The sequence below is a fragment of the Eucyclogobius newberryi genome, unplaced genomic scaffold, assembly GCF_026437365.1.
Source record: "Eucyclogobius newberryi isolate DKJ021-1_F unplaced genomic scaffold, fEucNew1.0.hap1 SCAF_22, whole genome shotgun sequence".
In the NCBI taxonomy this organism is placed as follows: Eukaryota; Metazoa; Chordata; class Actinopteri; order Gobiiformes; family Gobiidae; genus Eucyclogobius; species Eucyclogobius newberryi.
In genome coordinates this window covers 12,010,801-12,028,893 of record NW_027315857.1, presented here as the reverse complement: position 1 = coordinate 12,028,893, position 18,093 = coordinate 12,010,801, and the positions used below count along the sequence as shown (strand labels likewise).

Below are 18,093 nucleotides of genomic sequence, written 5' to 3'. Positions count from 1 at the left end.
AACTACTGTGACACCCAAATATCTACGTGAACTAGTAAGAACAATAAATTCAGGAGTCTAGCACTACAGAACAAGAGGAAGAGGAGAAAGTGTATTTTATTGTTTTAGTGGGGTCTAGTCAATAGTAGAGAAAACTGTCCTTCCTTTCCCTTATCCTGTCTAAAATGAGACCTCTTCTAAACCTGTTATAGTTCTCTTCCCTCCTGGTATAAGTCGGCTCTGTTTAATGAGTTGTACTTTGTAACGGATGGAGGGACAGTCTGGAGTGAGCTGCCGGAGGATGCTGATGTCAGCGGTGGTCTGCGGAGTGAAAGTGGGGGTCTTCCCGCTCAACCTGATGTCATCAAGGAATATGGACGATTTGCATATTTAGAAGGTCAGTTCAAACAGGTTTTGAAACGCTAAAGAGCTTGATGCTGTCCTTGAAACCTTTGGTCTTAGTCAGCACGTGAATGGCACCAGCCACAGCATAGGGCACACTCTAGATCTTCTAATTACAAAGGGGGTTAATATTTCAAATGTCAATGTGGTCGATGCTGTTCTATCTAATCATTTCTGGGACTTCTTTGACCTGTCTGTTTTTCCCAAATCACCGGCTGGTCCCGCAGTTTTTTGGAGGAGACGCATAAATGATGGCACAGGAAAACTGTTTAGGGAAATTATGATTACTTTGAAAATAGCTCCTGTTCTAATGTAAATTATTTATTGCTCACATTCACATTCTTCACATTGTTTTGAATGTTCTGTATGAAGCTCCTATGAAGGCTAAAATGGTTAAGCAGAAGGCGCCATGGAGAAATGATGATGATTCGGTCAGGGCACAGAAAAGGGAGTGCCGCCGGGCCAAACGAGATTTACAAACAGAAGTTGTGCATGTACGATCTCAGTTTATGTAGAACTAGGGAAGGATATTTTTCTGATATAATTGTTGCAGTGACAACTCGAGTGTCCTGTTTGCCACAGTAAACAGATTAATAAACCCTCCAGCTCAGCTGCCGTTAGAACTCATTTCTACATCCAAGTGTAAAGAATTTGCATTATTCTTTAATGACAAAGTTGAGGGCATTAAAAATGCTATGAATTCCACAACTCAAGTGATAACCCTAAAACCACCCAGACAGTTAGGATCATATCAACATAGGTTGAAGCTGAAAAGACTAAAAAACAAAAATGTCTGGTATCACATAAAATTGTACGCGTTTATAAAACGATAGTAGCTTAATAGACCCTGCTCACCTCTAGTCCCTGAACATCCTTTGGTATGTTTATCAGTAGAAGTTATGAACTCTCCAAATAATGTCACCTGTCGCGGCATGTTTGTTTACTCAATCCACATGGTCCACGGCCCTACGGCACATCCCATTCAACAGAAATGATGAGGTGACCACATTGAGATGAGGATGAGAGAGTGAGAAACTCATGTTTCTTGTCAAAACCTGTAATTGTCAATTGCCTGCGTTTAGACCTTAGACGTGCTGTCAGAATGACAGAAGCAGAACACATGCTTTCATCTCAGTGAGAATCTCACGTCTTCTGTGATTGGCCGAAACCTCATGCAGGGTTTGTGTTGGTCCTTCTTCCGGGCAGTGCGTAGGCACGTTACTAGACCCAAATCTCTTGATTGTCTGCTGCGCCCATGGGCTGCACCGCGTCTTGCCGCAAAAAAGCTTTTCCAACTTTTCTGCACCAGCCGCGTTGGCACCGGCGACGCCCACCGTGGGCCCGCCCTGCTCCCTGCGCTGGCCATAGCGGCTCTCCCCGTACCCGCCGCGCGGACATTTTGTCATAAAGCCTCTCCTAAAGAACAGCAGTCTTGATGCCGCAGTACTGAGTCATTACCGGCCCATCTCTAATGTGACAATTTGGGGCAAAGTCCTTGAAAAAGTTGTTTACCAACAGCTCACAGATTTCCTCTTAATAAACAGCTCATTTGATGTTTTTCTGTCAAGTTTTAGACCTCATCACAGCACTGAGACTGCTCTTGTCAAGGTGACAAATGACATCCGCCTGAACACTGACACGGTCAAAGCCTCAGTCTTAATTCTGCTAGATCTGCGTGCTGCTTTTGACACTGTCGCTCTTACAGAGACTAGAGGACTGGGTCGGCATCACTGGCACTGCCCTAAATTGGTTAAGGTCCTATCTGGAAGACAGAAAGTACTTTTTAGAAATGCTGCGAAAATGTGTCCCATCACAATTATGCAGACGACGATCTATGTTTCACTGTCGGCAGGTGAATATGGACCAGTGGATTCACTCTGTCACTGCATCCATCAGATCAGTTTGTGGATGCAAAACAACTTTCTCCAGCTGAACTCAGACAAGACTGAAATCATCGTCTTTGGCCACAGAAACAAAGAGAAAGTGTTAGCGTCACCTCCAGAGTCTCGCTCTAAAACCTACAAACCAAATTAGAAATCTGGGGGTAATAATGGACTCAGACTTTGAAGAGCCATGTCAAATCACTAACATCAGCAGCTTTTCACCATTTAAAAGTGTTGCCAAAATTAAAAAATATAGCGTCTAAACCAGATTTGGAGAGACTTATCCATGCGTTTGTCTGCAGTAGATTAGACTACTGTAACGGCCTGCTCACTGACGTGTGCAGTTTGCAGATAGCGCGCTGATATGGGTAATCTAATAGTGATGTGTCCATCCCGGAGACACCCGTCATGCTGGCAATGTCAAATAAATATGGGAAAGAGTGTCTGGAATGCTCTTTCCCGTATGTGGTCTATAATTTCTTTGTGAATTTAATGCATTTTTCCTGCTGTGTGAAGCACTTTGAATTGCCTTGTGTATGAAATGTGCTCTACAAATAAACTTGCCTTGCCTGGTCTCTCCAAACGAGCTGTAAAACAGCTGCAGTACATCCAGATCGCTGCTGCTCGGGTCCTGACTAGAGCGAAGTACGATCCTATTAGTCCTGTTCTCAGGTCTCTGCACTGGCCCCTGTGGCTCAGAGAATAGATTTAAAAGCAGCTCTGCTTGTGTACAAGTCTCTCCATGGCCTAGCACCAAAGTACATCTTGGGCATGTTAATGCCATATGAACCATCTCGGACTCTGAGGACCTCAGGGACCGGCCTCCTGCTGGTGCCCAGAGTCAGGACAAAACATGGGGAATCTGCGTTTCAGTTTTATGCAGCTAAAATCTGGAACAGTCTTCCTGAAGATGTGAGACAGGCCTCTACTCTGACAATGTTCAAATCAAAGCTAAAAACCTTTTTGTTTATCTGTACATATGACTGAAAGGATTTCATCTGCACTCAATGTCTTTGTGATTTTAATGCTAATGTTCCTGTTGTGTAAGGCAAGGCAAGGCAAGTTTATTTGTAGAGCACATTTCATACACAAGGCAATTCAAAGTGCTTCACACAGCAGGAAAAATGCATTCAAATCACAAAGAAATTACAGAAATACAATAAAATTAACTAAATTAAAAATGATCAATCCAACTGATTTTCTAAACTAATAAAATCACAAACAAAAGAGAAGAGTGCAAAGAAAAAATCCTTTCAGTCATATGCGCAGCTAAACAAAACTGTTTTTAGCTTAGATTTGAACATTGTCAGAGTAGAAGCCTGTCTCACATCTTCAGGAAGACTGTTCCAGATTTTAGCTGCATAAAACTGAAACGCAGATTCCCCATGTTTTGTCCTGACTCTGGCACCAGCAGGAGGCCGGTCCCTGAGGTCCTCAGAGTCCGAGATGGTTCATATGGCACTAACATATCCAAGATGTACTTTGGTGCTAGGCCATGGAGAGACTTGTACACAAGCAGAGCTGCTTTAAAGTCTATTCTCTGAGCCACAGGAGCCAGTGCAGAGACCTGAGAACAGGACTAATGTGATCATACTTCCTGGTTCTAGTCAGGACCCGAGCAGCAGCGTTCTGGATGTACTGCAGCTGTTTTACAGCTCGTTTGGAGAGACCAGTGAGCAGGCCGTTACAGTAGTCTAATCTACTGGAGACAAACGCGTGGATAAGTCTCTCTAAATCTGGCTTTGACACTATATTTTTGATTTTGGCAATGTTTTTTAGATGGTAAAAAGCTGCTGATGTAATCGATTTGACGTGGCTTTTAAAGTTCAAGTCTGAGTCCATTATTTCCCCCAGATTTCTAATTTGGTTTGTAGGTTTTAGAGCGAGACTCTGGAGGTGACCGCTAACACTTTCTCTTTGTTTCTGTGGGCCAAAAACGATTATTTCAGTCTTGTCTGAGTTTAGCTGGAGAAAGTTGTTTTGCATCCACACACTGATCTGTTGGATGCAGTGACAGAGTGAATCTACTGGTCCATAGTCACCTGCCGATAGTGAAACATAGATCTGAGTGTCGTCTGCATAATTGTGATAGGACACATTTTCACTGCGTATCAACTTGCGTTGAACAAAAGGGGACCCAGGACTGACCCTTGGGGCACTCCACAGGTCAGGGTCATGTGGTCTGAGACACAGCTACCAATTTCAACAAAGTACTTCCTGTCTTCCAGATAGGACCTTAACCAGTTTAGGGCAGTGCCAGTGATGCCCACCCAGTCCTCTAGTCTCTGTAAGAGGATCCCATGATCGACAGTGTCAAAAGCAGCACTCAGATCTAACAGAATTAAGACTGCGGCTTTACCCGTGTCAGTGTTCAGGCGGATGTCATTTGTCACCTTGACAAGAGCAGTCTCAGTGCTGTGATGAGGTCTAAAACCTGACTGAAAAACATCAAATGAGTTGTTTATTAAGAGGAAATCTGTGAGCTGTTGGTAAACAACCTTTTCAAGGACTTTGCCCCAAAATGGCAGATTAGAGATGGGCCGGTAATGACTCAGTACTGCGGCATCAAGACTGCTCTTCTTTAGGAGAGGCTTTATGACCGCAGTTTTCAAAGACATTGGGAATGTTCCAGATTGAAGCGACATGTTAACTATGTGAGTGAATGGTGCTAACAAACTGTTCAGCACAGACTTTAGAAATCTGGTGGGTAACACATCTAGGCAGCATGTAGATGAACTCAGACTGGTGATGATCTCATGGACAGTTTTGTCAGTTACTGGTGCAAAGTGAGTTAGCTCTAAGTGTCTTGGTGGTTTTAGGGTAATTTTTTGCATTGTGGGATTTATAGCATTTTTAATGCCCTGAACTTTGTCATTAAAGAATAATGCAAACTCATTACACTTGGATGTGGAAATGAGTTCTAACGGCAGCTGAGCTGGAGGGTTTGTTAATCTGTTTACTGTGGCAAACAGGACACGCGAGTTGTTACTGCAGCTTCCAATTATTTCAGAAAAATATCTTTCCCTAGTTCTACATAAGATTAGGTTGTACATGTTCAGCTTTTCTTTGTAAATCTCTTTTTGAACCTGGAGCTTTGACTTGCGCCATTTCCGTTCAGCCCTGCGGCACTCCCTTTTCTGTGCCCTGACCGAATCATCATTTCTCCACGGCGCCTTCTGCTTATTTTTAACCAGTTTAGCCTTTATAGGGGCGATGGTGTCCAGAACATTCAAAACACTAGATGTAACAGAGTTCAACAAATCATTTACATTAGAACATGAGACATTTTCAAAGTTTATCATTTCCATAAACAGTGCACCTGTGCCATCACTTATGTGTCTCCTCTGAACAACTGCAGGACCAACCGGAGGTTTGGGAGAAACAGACAGGTCAAAGAAGACACAGAAATGATCAGACAGAGCAACATCGATCACATTAACATTTGAAATATTTACCCCCTTTGTAATTATGAGATCTATAGTGTGTCCTTTGCTGTGGGTGGGGCCTCTCACATGCTGAGTAAGACTGAAGGTTTCAAGGACAGCATCAAGCTCTTTAGCGTTTCTGTCACAAATATTATCAACATGCACATTGAAATCACCTGTAATGACCAAACCATCAAAGTCTGTGCATATGACTGAAAGCATCTCAGTAAAATCATCAATAAAACTTTGGCAGTGCTGGGGAGGCTTGTATAAAACAATGAAGAGAATGGATGGAGACCGTTTTAGCTCCATTTTAAAGGATACATACTCAAATGATGAAAACACCCCAAAAGACAACCTGCGGGTAATTATTTCATCTCTAAAGACGGCACAGACTCCACCCCCTTTTTTGTTTTCTCGTGTTTCAGATTCAAACTTAAAGTTGGGTGGAGCAGATTCTATCAGAACTACATTTCCTGTGTTTTTGTCAAGCCATGTCTCAGTTAAAAACATAAAATCAAGATTATAAGAAGAAATAAAATTATTAATTAAGAGAGATTTGTTACATAAGGATCTGACATTTAGCACAGCAAGTTTCAGACTAGTTTCAGTGAGACTGGGCTTTATCTTTTCACAGGGAATATGAATCACATTTCTCAGATTGGGCCTGACTCGCATTTTGTTTTTCCATCTGTGTGATGATGTGACTACAGAAATAGCACTAGGGGGGGCTCTTTTTACATAGGGCCCCGGGTTGGTTTGATTTTTAATGTGACAATAAGTCCCGGCAACACTGAGACCCAGTGCATCCTAGCTATGGGAGATACCAGGTGAAAGTCGAGGTTGGATGGGTGGTGGGGCTTTTGTAGCCAAGGAGAGTTTGGGACCAGGTGAGAGGCGAGGGGGGATGGGTGGTGGGGCTTTTTTTGGTGTAGTCGGCTTGTGCAGGGAAGAGTTGATAAGTATTGACATAGCCCTTGCTATATTGGGCGTGAGTGGAGCCATCTTAATGCCTGATTTGATCAGACTTTCAAAATGGCTGGGAAGGCCCATGGGTGAGAGTGGAGATGAGAAGGAGAATGATGAATCTTTAGTGGGAGTAGATGTTGCAGGGGGAACCCAGGGCTGGTGTGAAGGCAGGGGCGATGACAGGGATGTTGTTGGGCTTGTCACAGATGGGTCCAAGGCCTTTGAAGATTGTTCCTTTGCTGGAGGCGGTGGAGGTGAATGTGGAGCAGCTGGAGCTGAATCCTTTGCTGGTGGTGGTGGAGCAGCTGCTGATGAATCCTTTGGTGGAGGCTGAGGTTGTGGTGCTTTTGATGTTGAAACATTGGCTCGGTCTCTGGCTGATGGAGCAGGAATTCTTCTCTCATTCCTCTCTTCTCTAACTATCTGCTCAGGACCCTGTCCAGGCCCAGTCCAATGCCTCAGAGCGTGGAGCAGGTTCTCTGTCAGCACCCTCACTCCACCTCTGCATAGGTGGGGGCCATTTCTCTTAAACAGGTCCTCTCGTTTCCAGAATAGATAGAAGTTCTCAATGTAGTGTAGTCCTCTCGGGGAACACTCTTTGGACAGCCATGTGTTCAGCTGAAGAAGCCGGCTAAACTTGTTTATCCTCCTGTCGATGTTTGGAAGAGGTCCACTTATGAATGTTTTGATTTCCATTTTATCAAGCACGTGGAATAACTTCAAGAAGTCTTTTTTCAAAACTTCAGTCTGTTCCCGCCGCATGTCCACTGCACCCACGTGCACAATCAGCTGTTTAGCTCCTCCATGCTTAGCCATAATATTTGGAAGGAGTGACGTTATCTCAGAAACAGTGGCGCTTGGAAAAGAATGTGTGTTTATCTTTTCATTCGTCACGTGACTTATCGCGCCGTCCCCAACTAAAACAATCTGCGTGACCTTGGCTCCTGGCACAGATCCTCCTCGCTGTATTTTGGCCACGTCATCTGGTCTTTCTGGTTTTTAGACAGTTTTGGAAACGACACAGAGTCACTGCGGTTTAGGTTGAAAGTAGCAGTTTTTCTTGTAAAAAGTGTGCTCTTCTTACCGTCGGTTGACACAGGAATGGTATCGTGAAGAACTTTTTCAGATTCCAAAACAAATATCCGTGTTTTCAGCTCATTAATTTCTTGTTGATGTTTCCGACAGCGTTCACAGTCTTTCTCCCTTCTTCTCCCGGACATGTCGCTGGCGTCAGATATGTCGTTAAAACTGGAAAAATGTTCTTAAAATCCTTGGTTTACTTCAAAAAGTCTAAAGCAAAAATGTTTGGAAGACAAAAACTGATTAAAAAGCAAAATAAATAAGGAAAGCAGCGATAGCAAGCGGAGCGAGCAAAAAAGCGTGTGCACTCTTCGGAAGCTCTAAAGACATTAGAGTGTAAAGCACTTTGAATTCTGTTCACAATAAAACATACAGAAAATCCCATTGTCCTGCTCAAGGTCCCAAGCTCTTCTACATGGTGATAAAACTAATGATAAATACGCAAAGAAACTGAAGTGTATTTGGCCTTTAGGTTTAACTAGTTTCAACCAAGTGACAATAATATCTTACTTTTGTGCACAGGGCAGGAATACCGAATGTACAACACCTATGATGTGCACTTCTACGCTTCTTTTGCACTGATCATGCTTTGGCCCAAACTTGCCTTGAGTCTGCAATATGACATCGGTGAGTGTTTTTGTATCTCTCTTTTTCAGTGGTGTTACCCTTGTTTAAAAACTGATGTATCTATTGCTAGCCGGGAGCGTGGTTCAACAAGACCTGACTGAGCGACTCCACTTGATGAGTGGACGCTACTCTCCTGTCAAAGCAAAAAATGTTGTGCCTCATGACATTGGAGACCCAGGTACTAGATGCAAGAAAGGATAAATGTATCTTTTATTCAGTAAATGCTTCGATTGTTTTGATAATGTTCTGCTGTTTATTAAAAGAATTGCTGCGGCTCTAGTCAAAAATAAATGGTTGGTATGATATTCATAGATGACGAGCCATGGCAAAGGGTGAATGCCTATCTCATTCACGACACTGCAGACTGGAAAGACTTGAACCTGAAGTTTGTTCTACAAGTTTACAGAGACTTTCATCTCACCCAAGACCAGCAATATCTGCAGGACATGTGGCCCATTTGCAAAGTACATCTGAGCTTTATTCAAACATGTTATTTTGCTGTGGTTTGAGATGTTTAGTACTCACCTCTGGTGTTTGCTTTAAAGGCGGTTATGGAATCGGAGCTGAAGTTTGACCTCGATGGTGATGGGCTGATAGAAAACTCTGGATATGCTGACCAAACGTACGACGGATGGACAGTGACTGGACCAAGGTGGGTCTTCATCCTTTTAAAACGTCTCACTAAATTGGCAGATAAAACCATTTGTGGATTTGTCATAAGTGGCATTGGGAAATTAGCTGTTGACACACAACTCTTGTTCCTTGGTTGTGTTGTCTTGTTGTCTGTTGTGATTTTCACTTGCTCATTTTGATATTAATTATACCATCATGTTCAGCATTTTGATTGAGTCCCATGTGAGCTGATTTATTTCCAAGCTTCAGTGTTGATAGTTGAAGAGGGCAAGAAGAAGGACTTGATTATGAAAAGGCAACCAAGAAAAGTGATTATAGATCAAATGGATCCAAGTGTAGATTGAAACTTTTCCCATCAAGCACTTCATAATGTTTAGATTTTAAATTGGGTATTTTAATAGTCTTTTAGCATGGTCAATGTTGAATTTGTTTCATAGTTGTGCAATTGTCCATCTTGTTTTACAGCGCATACTGTGGTGGGCTTTGGTTGGCCTCATTGTGTGTAATGTGCAAGATGGCTACACTAGTGGACAACAAAGAATCATATGAACTCTACAGAGACCTGCTGGACCGGGGCAGCGCTGCTTTTGAAAAAATACTGTGGAATGGTGATTTGTGTATAACAATTACCAAACTCAACTCGTATGCCTACCTATGTACCTAAAATATGTTTTTACATTTTGATCAGGCAAGTACTATAACTATGACAGCAGTGGGCGGAGCCATTCCAATAGTGTCATGTCAGACCAATGTGCTGGGCACTGGTTCCTAAGGGCATCTGGATTAGGAGAGGGAGAATTCAAGGCAAGTATTCCTAACATTTCTGTTTACGGTCATGTTGTGGTTTTACACCCGGAGCCTATTTATCTATTTTAGTACATTTTTAGACATGGCTTGAATCGAGATTTAGTTGTGTGTTTAGTCTAGTCTCTATAGTATTCGGCATTAATTGTGAGGTGGTAATTGGTATGAAAGTTTCAGAACCACAGGCCTATGCGATTATGTTAAACTATGTTAGACTATTAAACTTGGAAATACACATTATTATTATTCCTTAAAAGTGCCATAACATGCTTTTTTTTCATGTTTCGTAGTCTATCCTAAGTGTATAATTGATAATAATAAGGGTTGTGCAACACCCTTAATATAATAGTTAAGAAATATCACCCAGACCTTGGACCCCCTCACCAACCCGGAAATGCAGACGGCTTGGTTTGATATTCGCCCCCACCCTTGCGAAGAGCGATCTGGCTCCCCCGCCCAACCCGTGACGTAGTCTCAGAGCGTGTGTGCCCCGCCCACCTGTGACGTAGTGTAGCCCCACAGCTGTCTGCTCTGCGCTGCGCCGCGCGAATGAGTGAGAAACGATAGAACTTCAGATCAACACTACTTTGAGACTAAATAAATCTGGTGTTTATTCTACAGGCGGGAGGGGAGGGGAGGGGGGTGGAGAGGGGGGATGGTGACGCGTGCTTGCCCTTATGACGCGGTCTTGTAGCCACCGCCCGTCAGTTTGGAGATTCGAGGAAAGGAGATAGTCTGTAATATAGCTAAACACTGCGGGAATCAATCAAAAAAACACTCTGGGTACATATATGAAGCACAAATAGCAATGTAAGAAGGTTAAAAGCTCTGAAAAGTCGATTTTGCATGTTAACTTAAAGTTTTCTTTCCAAAGGCTTTTCCTGTAGGCAAGATCCGCAGTGCACTAAAGATGGTGTATGACTTGAATGTGATGAGCTTTGCTGGAGGTCAGATGGGAGCTGTGAATGGCATGCGTCCAGAGGGAGTCACTGACCGCTCCAGTGTCCAGTCGGATGAAGTTTGGATCGGAGTGGTCTATGGACTGGCAGCCACAATGATCCATGAGGTAGAGGCATAAGACTGGCATCGCTACAGATATTTGTGTCAAAGGTAGTATAAGTGGGATTTGTTTAAAATATTTACATTTTTAACAATTGTTGTTAATGTCCATAATTTCTTATGTTTCCTTGATTAGAAATGTTGGTTATCTTTATAATTTTAAAAGGGTCACAATAGGGCTTTGGATGAGGTCATTTTGTTATGCTTGGGTCTTTTTAATCGAAAGGTCTACAGTGAATCCTGTCAGAAAAAGCATGTGGTTTGGAGCCGAGTTCAGATTTTGACATGCAATTGCCAAATTTCTTCCTCCAGTTATTAAAAGTCTCTCTTGTTTATTTTCAGGAAATATTAAAAGCTGTTTTTATTTGATTTTAATAAGTCAAAATAATATCTTATCCAGTTGGTGATTCTTTTTTGACATATTGTCCATCCCTTGGTCTCAAGCCAAATATCCAATGAGAAAGCTGAATGAGCTTTTTGCTTTGGGTTGCCAGATATTATGGCTAAAACTTGTGTCTTCCTTTACCAGTGCATTTGAAGGCTGTCGAGTTTTAGATTATTCTGTACCTTTTCAACTTTCACCCCACAATATTTAGGGACCTGTAGAAATCATTTCCCGACCCCCAGATTGAGACGCACTGGTTCAAATCCATGGAGTGCATGCTACATGTACTACCTCTAATTCATTCAAACAAGATATGTAAGGTTTGTTGTTAACAAGCATCTGTCACCCTCCAACCTGTACATAACTAGCTCTGCTATGCATCCAAGTGAACCGCTCAGGGCACATCAGTGGAGTAGATTGTTAGCTATTGTACAAACGTCTATGAATGGAGGTTAGGCTACGTTTAATTAAAGGAACTACACAATTAAAATGTTGGCATAGTCAATCAATCAAAATGTATCTGTAGAGCCAATCCAAAGTTATTTACAAACATGAAAACATACATTAATCACAATGCAAGTATATCAAAATTACACTACAAAAAATAAATCAAATTCCCTCAGTCATAAGCACCGGCAAACAACTGTCTTAGCCTAGACTTGAACACTGCCAGTGTAACCTCAGGAAAATTGTTCCAGGTTTTAGCTATGCCGACCTAGTAATAAGGTCAAATAAATCATGATATAGATTTCCCATTACCAAGTACCTCAACCTTAAAAACATGTGCTGTGTCCTGTCCCAGGGGATGCGGAGTGAAGGTCTGCGCACGGCGGAGGGCTGCTACCGGACTGTGTGGGAGCGTCTAGGCATGGCTTTCCAGACTCCAGAGGCCTACTGCGAGAAGGGCATTTACCGCTCCCTGGCCTACATGAGACCACTCAGCATTTGGGCCATGCAACTAGCACTCAGCTCAAACCCCAGCTGTCCGGCTGCTGCTGCCGCCGGAGACACTGCGAACAACACACCAGGACATGGTTAATTTAGGCCTCAACCACATGTCTAATATAATATATCTAATGTTTATGTTTAGTCTTCACAGGACTTTATTGTACAAACTTTTGAGGAATTTCAATGTGGGTATAGAAAATTAATGAATAAAAGAATGGTTATGTGTGGGGTATTAAATATAGGCCTATTATTTTTTGACATACTGTGCAATGCTAAAAGTCAGATGTTTAATTTCCTTCCTTGTACTACAGTTTGAAGTTTTGAATTGTTTTAACTTTGCAGCTATTGTGTTCTAAATATATTATACAACTTTTTAATGACAATTATATTCTGTCTGATATGGAAAGGATTCAAGTGAAAATATATTTTACATTTTTTAATAGCATGTGCCTTTGTAAGCATGTCTGCTGACTGCACTTAGATCAATAATAATCTCCTAATATTTGATCATTACCGTAACTTTGACAATCACGATCAATATTTTTTTTTAAATTTTAAATGGTGTTCTGTCCTGTTGCTAAACTGTATTTAACTGAAGGCTGTGGCTGCAGAGCCGCGGCGTGGTCAAATGGCCCAGCAGTTTCAGGAACCGCAGCACTGCATATAGCCTCATGGCTAACCATAACCCTAACCCTAACCTTGACCCTGACCCTAACCTTAACCCTAACCTAAACCCGGCGCGGTCTAAAACGGGGCGGTCAAATAGCGCAGCAGTTTCAGGAGCCGCGGCACAAAATAACATGGCAGTTTCGGCCGCGCGCCGCGGCTCTGTAGACACTTCCTTAACTGAAATGGTTTAAACTTTCAGTGTAGTGCGCTCACAAGTTAAGGAATCAATGGTTCGTGACCTGGGCATTTGTGGCCTCAGGAGCCAGATGCGGCTCTTTGCCTGTTTGAATTTCGGCAAGATTTTAATTTCTTTTTTTTAAGTGTCTTAGCTATGTAACATGTGTCTGCACTTGGGTCCTTAATAAAGATTACATGAAATAAATTATATAACAGATTCAATAGCCTGTATTATACAGATCGCAGTCCAGCCCTTCTTCCACTTGCTTGGATTCAAATATGGCCCACCCCTGGTTTAAAGAATGTCTCTAACCCGTGTCCTCGCTCTCTAACCTTTTCACACTATATTCATTAAAGCTGGGGTGTCAAAACTGTGGCCCGGGGGCCAAATGCGGCCCTCAGACAATTTTTTGTTGGCCCTCAGGCTTCCTAAACAAGTTGGCCTAAACAACAAAAGTAGTAAAATTTGAAAAATTCAAACATGTTTATTTTATACCAATCTCATATTAATGTTCCAAGTCTTATTAAAGGTGTGGAGACTCATTGAAACTATGTCAAATGCAATTTTCTTTAATGATTCACTTCATTGTCCGGTTGTTTGTGGTCCTCTGCTCCATTCAAGTTTCAAAATGCGGCCCTCGGTGCCCTAACCCAGTAACTGCTCTTTGACTCCAACCATCCACTACAGCACATGCTGGTAGTTATCAGGACATTACATCACAGCCCAAGAACTGCCCTCCAGCTCAGAGGGTAAGAGGAAGGTGGTTACGCCTCTTGGGCTCAAATCCAAGTTAGAAGAGACAAAACAGGACCAAGAAGGAATGGCGTCTCTTGTCTGAAAAATGACAAAGGATTTTTAGACAGAACAAAATGCCTGTTTAAGGGTCAAGATGCCAATTCAAAAACCGAGCAATGTGTGGCAGTACGGCAGTAGAATCGTTTTTAATTTAGAAGGTTGCAACAACGCCACCTCCGGAATTTCACCCGGAGAATAGTATAGTAAGTGGGGTTCTCAAGGCACACAGGTACGTATATCAATACAGAGCCAGGTTCCAAGTTACTTAAAATACACAAATTAATTTATTTTAAACAGGAGCAGAAGGTTAAAATGCAGAAAGCAGCCACAGTAACAGAACAAAATAGAAACAGCGAAAATCACAACAGTAAGAACAACAGTGAGAGCAACATCAGTAAGAGAAACAGTAAAAGCAGCGTAGTAGCAAGAGTGAACAAAACAACGAGAACAATAAAAGTAGCAAGGTAGAAGCAAAAAAACAAAAGCGGATCAAACATGAGAAGCAACAGCGGTCTTCACTTCTATTTATTCAAATTAAAACCTTTGCTGGCTTGTATGATACATTTTGCAGTGGTGACTGGTGATGCAAAATATAGGGGGGGCTATTTGACATGACCGTATTTTTTTTAAATGTTTAAAATATAAAATGTTGAATATTTCAAATACACATTTACAACTGAATTAATTAAGTAAAAACACTTTATTTCCACTTTTGGTAATGATAATATGATGACTTAGAGACAGATACCATTTGTAAGAAATTTAATTTGACATAAAATTACACTTTACACTTTATAAAATATCAGATTGTAAAGAGCAAAACAAAAATCTCAGTGATACTGTAACTTATTATATAAATTACTACACAAAGAGAATATGAAAAACACAAACAATTGTTGGTGCCTGTTTCATAAAACAGCTTGTGGCATTAGTTACCCTGAACTACATGTGTAACATTTTACATTCTTATATCTTATCATCACAGATATCATTGCTATGGGAAGTTGTTCTTAAAGACATGTCATTTAAAGCATTCTTTCATGGGTTTTATAATAGCCAAACAAATATGTTTATGAATAGAAGTTCAGCTATACTTAATGCTTAGCGTTTGCCTTATCCAGGTAATAAACTAATAAAAACACTCCTCTTTGTTGTGTTTGTAGTCAAGGTAACGGAGCACGGAGTTTGACACAACACATGTCTCTATCACATGTCTCGGCTCGGATTGATAGGAAATCAGCCGCTTTGAATATAGTTTTTATTCACAGCCAGCAAACAGTCGAGGAGCTCATTCTGAATCGTTTTGGACGTACCTTTGTACACAGACGACTGTAGATGCAGTTTTAAAAAGTAAACACGGAAAACAAGGTGTGTAGCATTTCCACGTTGAGTTGACGCAGAAGCGTCAAAGGTATCTGTCCCTCATCCTTCAGAACAATGACAATACACATCCTTTTAAACGAGTGAGTGAAGGATGGAGCGTGAGATCGACAGGCGGATCGGTGCAGCAGCTGCAGTGATGCAGTCGCTGCATCGGACCGTTGTGGTAAAGAAGGAGCAGAGCCGAAAGGCAAAGCTCTCGATTTACCGGTCGGTCTACGTTCCTGCCCTCACCTATGGTCATGAGCTTTGGGTAGTGACCGAAAGAACAAGATCGCGGATGCAAGCGGTCGAAATGAGTTTCCTCCGCCGGGTGGCTGGGCGCTCCCTTAGAGATAAGGTGAGGAGCTCGGTCACACGGGGGGAGCTCGGAGTAGAGCCGCTGCTCCTCCACGTCGAGGGGAGCCAGCTGAGGTGGCTCGGGCATCTGTTCCGGAAGCCTCCTGGGCGCCTCCCTCGGGAGGTGTTTCAGGCATGTCCCACAGGGAAGAGGCCCCGGGGAAGACCCAGGACACGCTGGGGAGACTATGTCTCTCGGCTGGCCTGGGAACGCCTCGGGATCCCCCCAGAGGAGTTGGAGGAAGTGTCTGGGGAGGAGGAAGTATGGGAGTCCCTGCTCAGACTGCAGCCCCTGCGACCCGGCCCCGGATAAAGCGGCAGAAAATGGATGGATGGATAGATCCTTTTAAAGGCAGTGACATAAAAAAAAGTATGCACATCATCACAATCTAATCAGCAAAGAGATAGAACAACCATCACGGATGCAAAGACTTGAGCTATCTCACTCTGAGGTGACCTGACCCTCAAGTCATGTTGTGATGCACAACAGGCACGATACAGAAGGCGCCGGACCATCTTTATCAGGAATCCATATTCTCATATTATCTGCACACAATAACAGCATAGATAGAATTACATGACATTTTACCATCACACTCCCTCAGGAAGTGTTTCAGCCAAAAGGAGACCACAGAGAAGGCCCAGGACACTCTTGAGGGACTATGTCCCTCAGCTGGCCTGGGAATGTCTCAAGATCCCCCCGGAGGAGCTGGAGGAAGAGCATGAGGAAAGGGAAGTCTGTCCCAACTCAGATTGCTGCCTCTGCAACCCAACTCGAAGAAAATGTATGGGTAATATTTTGTTAATGATTTAACATCTGTGTTTCTTTCTGTTCCATCTGTGACTCCGTGTACCTCTCCACTATTTTCATTCTCAGAGATCTCCCAATATGAACATAATAGCGAAATACAGTCTCTTAGCAACTGTCACTCGCTCTCCTTTGACATAACTGATGTAAAGGTTTTTCCAACCTATTGTATGGAAAATTGCCCCTATTTTCAAATCTAATATCTCCCTAGAGAAGCTATATCAGAGTTTCAGCCTGGAAGTCTACTCCTGCCTCACCTGTGCTGCTGCCACTGACTTGCCCAGCAATAATATGCTCAGCTCGACCTACTTGTTTTAAACTTTGCCTCATCTTTCAGCTCATGCAGCCCTCCTTCTTTTCATTTCCATCATCACCAGTGTCTAGGTTCTGGGGGAAAGATTCCTATCATATTCTGCACTGCACCCCCTTCTCATCGCACATTGCTCCCTGCTAGGGTCTAAGCGCCAACCTATTATGATAATCCTACAACCAACTTATTAGCTGGTTCTCAATATGGTTTTTGCCATGTCTGGATCAAAGATCATAGGTCAAATTCATTGAAGTGGACATAGGCACAATAAATCCAAGCGATCAAGCCCCTATTCATATCACTGTAGATTTGGAACAGAAATTAAAAAACAAAAACACTTATTGGATATTTAATGCTAGTGTACTCAAGACTTTGAGACTTATGTAGAGGAAAATGACCACCCATTCGCAAGGTAAATGCTGTTGAGTCATCTTAAAGAAACAAAGGCACAAAATCACTTAATGATGAAGCTGTTGGAAGCCGAAAACAAGGATCATCAAATGTTACAGGAAATAAAAAAGATAAGAAGTGAGATTAATTACCTGGTCTCACAAGACATAATCACCAAACAGATATTACGAAAGAGGTTCAACATCGTTTAAATTTCTAGCGTGGAAGCCTGGAAAACAACAGTCAGAGAGAACAATTTCTATAATACGAGATTGTATGTATTTTAACCAAACAAGGCCAAATACAATCATCGTTTGAATCCTTCTACAGAAACACACAGAAGGAAAAAAATCCTATCACCAAAATATCAGAAAACAAAGAAGAAAATATACAATACTTTCTGGACGCTTTCAACTTTCCCACCATGACTGAAGAGCAAAACAAAAAATTAGGAGAAATTAAAAAACTAAAAAACAATAAATCTCTGGGAAGTGGTGGGTTCACCTCAGAGGAGAATATACATCTCTAAAATACACACTCACTGCTCTGCTTTTATCAACTTTTAACTTGGCCCTTAAAAAACAGATCCCTCCGATTAGGAAGGAAGCCATCATATCCTTCATACCTTAAGAGGGGAAGGATCGACTTGACTCTGACCAATCTCAATTCCAAACGTGGACTATCAAATATACACCTCAATTATGTCCAAAAGAATGGAACAAATACTCCCAAATTTAATTCACAATGATCAGACAGGATTTTTGAAAAACTACAAACCCCAGACAAAATAAGACAATCCTTACACATAAAGAATAAAAAAAGCAAAAACAAAAGAAGAAGAAAATGGTTATGGCTATGTTCATTTCAGAGCTGAAGACAAAATCGCTTGTTGAAACATCAAAGCAGGAATTGTTATCACTTTATTGATAAAAGAATCTAAAATACGGGAATAAGGATGTAAAAGACATAATAAAACCATATACCGGTAAGCATGTGTCTGCCACCTTTATGATGAACTGTTATGAAGCAC

General features: G+C 42.0%; 1 protein-coding gene across 1 annotated transcript in view; it reads left to right on the top strand.

Annotated features, from left to right (window-relative positions):
- Positions 1–18,093, top strand: part of gba2 (glucosidase, beta (bile acid) 2) — a 173,270-nt gene that overhangs the window by 4,414 nt on the left and 150,763 nt on the right. The window contains exons 9-17 of the mRNA XM_072459126.1: positions 192–376; positions 8,261–8,365; positions 8,436–8,543; positions 8,678–8,829; positions 8,911–9,017; positions 9,464–9,606; positions 9,687–9,802; positions 10,677–10,868; positions 12,049–12,303. Coding sequence (XP_072315227.1) covers positions 192–376; positions 8,261–8,365; positions 8,436–8,543; positions 8,678–8,829; positions 8,911–9,017; positions 9,464–9,606; positions 9,687–9,802; positions 10,677–10,868; positions 12,049–12,285 — 1,345 coding nt within the window. The 3' untranslated portion in view covers positions 12,286–12,303. The remainder of the gene's footprint in view (positions 1–191; positions 377–8,260; positions 8,366–8,435; positions 8,544–8,677; positions 8,830–8,910; positions 9,018–9,463; positions 9,607–9,686; positions 9,803–10,676; positions 10,869–12,048; positions 12,304–18,093) is intronic.